We start from the raw sequence: 7,434 nt of genomic DNA, 5'->3' as shown, positions 1-7,434 counted from the left end.
ATCCGAGTCCATTGTTGAGCAGGCAAATTGCCGAACACCTTGCGGCCGTGGTGGGCGCACACCCGCCGGTACACCGCCCTGCGCGACCGGAACGCCGGAAAAATCGCTCGGACGATGGTGGAGAGGCTGCCGCAGTGAAACCTCCTCTCTTTTCAGGCGGGGAATGGCCTATCTAGCGGTGGTGGGCGGTGGGCGGTGCCGGGATCGGCAGGGTGGCGGCCGAGCGCACGGGGGGTGGGAGGCCAATCTGGACGATTGGCTTGACTTTTCGCCTGACAGTGTGGCCCGGGCGTGTTTTTCCCTCTCGCCGGAGCCCCCGAGCGCCCCCCAGTGCGCCGGATTCGGCCTGCGCCGGGCCCAAAAACGGGCCGAGCCGGTGGATTTCGTCGTCTTGGGGGCGCTACTGGGAGGGGTTTTCGGCGCCGGCGCGGTAAAAGTCGCCTGGGGGGGCCTGTTGGGGGCGCGGCTGGAGATGCTCTTATTGTCTGCATTGTCGGCATCTAGAGAATGGTGGATCGTGTGTTGGGTTTGTGGTTTGTGGCTTGCATGTATGGTTTCCTCCTTCAATGTCTTAGTGGGGGGGGGGGGGGGGAGCAATATTTGAAGTTTGATGGCGTGTCCGGGATGTTGCCCCGGCTAGATTCTTTCAACGTCACTGACTTCGCATTTGGTAAGCTACTTTGAAGGTCCGAAAAGTTGCATATCAGCGGTGGAGCCGCGTCGAGCTGAGTTGAAGAGTTGATCCATTACTTTTTCCTTTGGTAGCTGTTGTGGTAGTGCCGGTGGCAGGTGTTGGACGTTGAAGTCAAACTCAGAGGAGTCATTCATCATGATTGTAATTTTCTTTCTTGATTGATGGTTCTTTTTGCAAATGCTAGTGTTCCACTGCCATTTCGATATTGTGAGATCGGTTTGTACGTGCTTTGTACCTTAATCTTTATTATATGAATGAGACGCATATTACCATAAAAACTCATTGTTAAGGAACCTCATCATATTTCCCTCACAAAAAGGAACCTCATCATCGAAAGAAAAAAAAAGAGCAACCCAAACTAGATAAAAACTCATTACTAACGAATTTAATTTGAGTGGGCAGAGGAGCCAGTCATACAACCGGTGGTATTGCGCGGGTCCTCCACATACTCGAAGAACGCACGGTTCTCGGCGAGGATCTATGGGTCCTCCTCGACGAGCTTGGCCACAAAGGTAGCATCGGGATGCTCGGCCTCAAGCTGCACCTCAACCTTGCAGTGCTCCTTCTCCTCGGCCCGAGAGGCGTGAGGGAGGCCGCGACGGAACGTCGATGGGGAAGTTGAGCTTAGCCTAGCTCCCAAAGTAGCGAAGCGCCGTGGCATCGTAGGCGCGCACCAACTCCTTCACAGTGGCGAATGTGCCAAGCCACACATGTTCTCGCGTGTCCATATTACGGATCTTCTTTGCCCATGTGCCCCATGGCCGCATCCTCACGCCACGATATTTGGGCGGCAGCGGTTGGGCTACGACATGAGCTCGAGGAGGCGGCAGTGAATCGCGAGGTGGCTGCCCGAAACGCGGAGGCAACGACGAATCGTTCCCGATGAAGGTCGGCTCCATGGTGGTGGCCCTCCTTGACGAGCTCGAGGCGGCTGTGGCAACTTGATGTGTCGATTTCAGCGGCTGCAACAACTTGATGCACCGATTTCAGCTGGCGGCGGCTGCCGACGAGCGAATCAAAGTGGGGTGGGAGGTCGGTGGGGTGCCGACGGGTTTGCGGGATGGCCACCGGAGGCAAGCAGGGCGACGGCCGAGTGGAGGGAGGGAGGAAGGTGGTCGCACGAGGGGAGGTAACCTTTTGCTGAGATTGCTTTTCAGCTGCTCAAATTTCAGAGACGGCTGACACGTCTCAAATTTTTGAGGGGTTAAACTACTTGAGAGTTCAGGTAGGTGCAGCTTAACCCCTCAAAAAAGAATCATTTGAGGAGTCAACCCGTTTTAGAATACTCTATCTATGGATACGTCAGGTACTGTATCGGATACAGATTCGCTCGTTGTATGAAGTATTGGGTGTTTTCTAGTGTGGTGTGAGGCCAGTGAATTAAGTCTGAAACATGCATAGATTGGACCGAATCAACTCAAAAGATAAGCCAGAAACTGTACATGCCTCCTGCTGCTTGCTTGCCCTTCTGATCAAACCTGTGTGTACTATAACCAGACGAAAAATGTGTGCGTGAAGCAGTTTTGGTTCTCATATACTCCCTCTATAAAGAAATATAAGAGCGTTTAGATCACTACTTTTAGTGTATTGACTTGTATTCAACTGACCAGCTTCCTTTAGCAAGATTACAAGTGTGTGGTATACAATGTCAGTAGCTTGATTGATACAATTTTGACATAGAAATATCACTGGGATGCCCAGCCTGTCATCAACTGAATGATCAAAACTTAGTTATTTTCTTTTCTTAAATGGTTGGCAGACTCCCTCTCCCGTAGGCTGCTATTCAAATATGGGAAGATCAAAAGGCTTGGTCTTTGACCCGCCCGCTGAATCTCTTGAAGATGACGATAGAGATAGCGCGGAGAAGGCCTTTGGATGGGATTCTTTGTCCATGTCCAAGAAGAAGCGATGCCTGCCAAGCAGCAGTGTGCAAATCACTTTGCTTCAGAGTTAGCAGTGACAAACCAAAATACATGACATGCCGTAGGAAAAAAAGAACTTACCATCTGCAGTCTGATGTCAATTCTGGGTGAAAAGCGGTGGCGAGGATGTTCCCTTGACGTACCGCAACAATCACCCGATCTTTTGTGTACACCTCTTCCTGCCAGGGTAATATGCATTGCAAGTCAGTGCACAGAAGAGATAAGGTAATTTGGAGTATGTTTTCGACAAGGGATCCAGCAGGGTAGCTGCTACTCATGTAGTAGTATTTTCTCAAAGCATTTTGTCAGCAAAGTACTTGAATAAAAGGAACATCCAGATACACACATCTGGTTCAGCAAGAAAAAAAAGTAAATAATCACAGTTGCCAGTAAGTCAAACTCGAAAGAGCAGGAAGCAAACCTCAACACCCTCGGCAGATGGTATGGTAATGCTGGGTCTACCAGAAGGAACAGGGCATTCAGCCAGTATTTCAACATCCGATCCTACTTCCAAGATAGCAGGTGCTCGTATAAATACTCCACGGCATGTATTACTGCCTCCTTCCTTGTCCGCAAGCATTGGCACTGAAAGTTCGGTTTCAAAGCTTTGCAGCTGCCGGAGAACAGTTTGCAATCAAACGTGGTTCACATTAATATTATTGTACACTTATCTCAAAAACATTTGAAGATATGCAATTCAAGTGATATTACAAACTAATTCAGCCATCAAATAGACAACATGGTCCTTGGAGTTACCTGGCTCCCAAAAAAGTTCCGGTGGACAGTGCAATCTAGCCCCCCAACAAGCTCTTGGCCTCCCAATTTTTGTCCTGCGGGTAGCATTACTTAGTAGTGATCATGACATTCCATCAACTAATCTCACCAAATTAAAAGCTAAAGCATCTAACAATTGGTGACCCACGTACCTACCGCCTTGTTTGCAAGGAAAATGAGCCCAGCACAAGTTCCCCACACAGGCTTTCCTGCACCGACAAACTCTCGAAGTGCAGGAAACTGCAAAGCAGATGAAATGAGATGTTGGACATTTAACAGTGTAAAAACGTTAGTCTAAGAAGATGTGTACTTTATCAGAGGTATAAAAGTTACACCCTGTCGAGGCGCACTTCCAATGAAAAATATACATATAGTCGATTATAACGAATCTGGATCTAGTTCTATGCAAAATAACCATCAACAATCCTACCCACTAGCAGTCATTCTAATGTCAGGGGGGAATGTAGTGGTCACTTGCATGACTAACTATTTATAGAACCTTAGAGAGTACATGTACTAGCTTGCAGTTTGTCAGCACTGTACCACATGCCTACAAGCCTACAATTCATCCTCAATAAATGAAGATGGAGAAAAAAGGACATTCACATTTTTAGGGCCTTATAAGTAGCAAGGCAGAAAAACAGTGATGATTTACATTTGTGGCAAGTTGCTCTGCTGCAGCTCTAGCCACCGTCCGGAACTAAGCAGAGGAAATGTAGAAAATTACGAGAATATATGGTAATACTACAAAAATATCAAATGCGGCGCCCTTTGAGATGTATGCTCAGCAGTCAGTACAACCAATTGAAGAGTAATATTATCTGCCTTCCATCCAGTCCTCTTTTCTTATGACCAACCGAAGGAAGCATTTCGTTTCTTAGAGACAACGAAGAAAGTACAACAATTCAGAGTGTTTGTTCAGTGCGATCAAAGTTGAGTTGTTCAAAATGAACATACTAACCACTCTGAACATGCCAAAAATTGGAGTTCACTAATCCACTTGATTGCCCACAAGTGAAAAACTAATCCGCTTGAATGAATTTTCGCCTATGACAAACTATAACTTAGAAATAATCCTATCACCTGAATCTAGTTTCTCACCCTCCAGCGAATATCATCTTGTATCATGGCTGTCCATTTCAGACATCTTTTATCAAGCCTTTACGAGTTTATCAACCAAATTTGCAGTACTCGATATGCGACGACAGAAACAAAACTCCAGTAGGTCTACCAACCAGTTTTGGGGTACTCGATATGCCACGACAGAAGTGGAAGTTCAGGTTTGATGATCCTGCAGAAACGAGAATACCAAAAAGACCTACCAGGTTGTGGTAGTTGGCGAGCTTGGCCATGGTGGTGCTCTCACCGCCGGGGATGATGAGCGAGTCGAGGCCCTGCAGCTGCTCCGGCTTGCGCACCTCCACCCCCTTCACCCCGATCCTCCTCAGCGCTGCCCAGACAGAACCCGACGGAATCACGAGAGAACACGTCGCCGACACGCGCGAGAAACGCGAGAAGAGAAGAAGATTCGGCGTACCGGACATGTGCTCGTTGTAGGATCCCTGCAGGGCGAGAACGCCGACCACCGCCATCGCTCCCCCGCCTCTCTAGCTCCTGTTCTCTCCCCTTGCCTTCGGAATCGGTCGGGATGTGTGGTGGTGGGGGGCAGAGCCTCGGAGATAGAGGTAGGTGGTACCGGGTATTGACGATGGGAGGGGCGGTGGCGGGGGGGGGGGGGGGGGGGGGGGGGGGGGAGGCGTCCTTTGCCGTGGCGGCGGCGAGCCGGCGACCACACACGGTGGCTGACGGAGATGTAGCTCCACCGAGAGAGAGTGGGGGAGAATGGTAGTGGGAGTTGCTCAATCCTGGCCGCCAATCGGCGCAGAGCCGTGCGTGCACGTCGGTGGGACAATCTCGGCCGTCCGTTGTTACTGCCATGGCACGAAACACATCTGCCTCACTAGCTCATTGGGCTGAAAAGCCCCTCCACCTTCCCCTCCGGCCTATGGCTGCAACGCACGAGGGGAGGAAAGCCCTTCATGTGTGAATGATACCATTGCTCGTACTAATTCCGAAGGTAGCTAACCCAACCCTCTTATCACAATTTCGCGCTCTGTGACGTATTCTACCAGATAGTATCGACGGTTCTTGCAAACCGATTGAAAGTGGAACTTCCAGATATCATCTCTGAGGAGCAATCAGCTTTTGTTCCAGGGAGGCTAATTACTGATAATATTATCTCAGCTTATGAATGTCTGCATTTCATGAAAAAGAACAGGTCAAAAGCAAACAACCATTGTGCCCTAAAATTGGACATGATGAAGGCGTATGACAGGGTGGAATGGAGCTATCTGGAAGCAATAATGAGGAAATTGGGCTTTGCAGAACAGTGGATTAAAGTTGTTATGTCTATGGTGAGTACTGTCTCTTTTTCGATTTTATTCAATGGTACTCGGTTGGAGGAATTTAAACCAACTCGAGGGATTCGGCAGGGAGATCCAATATCTCCATACCTCTTCTTATTAGCACCAGAGGGCCTTTCATGCCTGATGAAGTCTCATAATGAATCATCCCAACTTAGCGGCATTAAGGTGGCTCCGACGGCTCCGTCGGTGAATCAACTTTTATTCGCGGATGATAGCCTGCTGTTTTTCAAGGCGAGTGTTGATGGAGCAGAAAAGGTATCAAACCTACTGGAAAACTATTGTATGGCCTCAGGTCAAAGGATAAACAGGGACAAATCTTCTATTTTTTTTCAGTAAGGGGTGCCCACAGATAGTCAGGGATGCAGTTAAGGGTTGTTTGCATGTTCCTAATGAATCTTTGAGTGACAGATACCTAGGTATGCCTACTGACGTGGGTCACTAAAAAATGGGCACATTCAAGTATCTCAGTGATCGAGTCTGGGACAAGGTAAAAGGATGGATGAGTAAATGTTTATCGGCCGGAGGTAAAGGCTTATTGATAAAATCTGTAGCACAGGCACCCCAGTTTATTCTATGTCCTGTTTTAAGCTCCCGAGAGGACTATGTAATCATTTGAACTCCATCATAAGAAAATTCTGGTGGGGATGCAAGCAGGGCCATAGAAAACCAGCTTGGGTGTCTTGGGAGGTGATGACAAGACCCAAATATTTGGGAGGATTGGGATTCAGAGACTTTGAACTCTTCAAACTTGCACTTTTGGCAAGGCAAGCCTGGAGGATCCTACAAGAGCCTGAATCTCTTAGTGCCAGAATTTTGAAAGCCTCATATTATCCGGACACCAACTTCCTCAATACAGAGCTAGGATCAAAGCCCTCACAGATTTGGAGAGCTATTCTAGAAGGGAAAGACATTCTAAAACAGGGTTTAATTCGCAGGATTGGCAACAGACAAACGACGAATATTTGGGATGACAATTGGATACCCAAAGAAGCGTCGCTGCATCCAATTATATCAAGGGTGACGAACCCTCCTCAGTTGGTCTCTGAATTGCTGTTACCAACGATGGCAGCATGGAACAAACAGCTTGTAAGGACCATCTTCTTGCCCATTGATGCAGAGGCAGTACTGAAACTTGATACGTCTCCGTCGTATCTACTTTTCCAAACACTTTTGCCCTTGTTTTGGACTCTAACTTGCATGATTTGAATGGAACTAACCCGGACTGACGCTGTTTTCAGCAGAATTGCCATGGTGTTATTTATGTGCAGAAACAAAAGTTCTCGGAATGACCTGAAACTCCACGGAACTTATTTTTGGAAAATAATAAAAATACCGGAAGAAGAATCCACGTCAGTGGGGCCTCCACCTGTCCACGAGGGTGGGAGGCGCGCCCCCTGCCTCGTGGGCCCCCTGTTGCTCCACCGACCTCAACTCCAACTCCATATATTCGTGTTCGGGGAGAAAAAATCAGGTAGAAAGATTCATCGCGTTTTACGATACGGAGCCGCCGCCAAGCCCTAAAACCTCTCGGGAGGGCTGATCTGGAGTCCGTTCGGGGCTCCGGAGAGGGGAATCCGTCGCCGTCGTCATCATCAACCATCCTCCATCACCAATTTCA

At 48.5% G+C, this 7,434-nt stretch overlaps 1 protein-coding gene across 1 annotated transcript; it reads right to left on the bottom strand.

Annotated features, from left to right (window-relative positions):
* Positions 1–2,271: 2,271 nt before the first annotated feature.
* Positions 2,272–5,142, bottom strand: LOC109731717 (probable pyridoxal 5'-phosphate synthase subunit PDX2). The gene is made up of 7 exons (XM_020290891.4): positions 4,928–5,142; positions 4,713–4,840; positions 3,543–3,630; positions 3,373–3,446; positions 3,038–3,229; positions 2,698–2,795; positions 2,272–2,606 (listed from the first exon to the last, which is right to left on the bottom strand). Exons 1-7 carry the CDS (start codon positions 4,980–4,982, stop codon positions 2,474–2,476), a joined length of 768 nt encoding a protein of 255 aa, XP_020146480.1. The 5' UTR covers positions 4,983–5,142; the 3' UTR covers positions 2,272–2,473.
* Between the last annotated feature and the right edge of the window lie 2,292 nt (positions 5,143–7,434).

Source organism: Aegilops tauschii, chromosome 4 (assembly GCF_002575655.3).
Source record: "Aegilops tauschii subsp. strangulata cultivar AL8/78 chromosome 4, Aet v6.0, whole genome shotgun sequence".
In the NCBI taxonomy this organism is placed as follows: Eukaryota; Viridiplantae; Streptophyta; class Magnoliopsida; order Poales; family Poaceae; genus Aegilops; species Aegilops tauschii.
The sequence above is the reverse complement of the archived record's forward strand: the minus strand, read 5'-3'. Positions and strand labels throughout refer to the sequence as shown.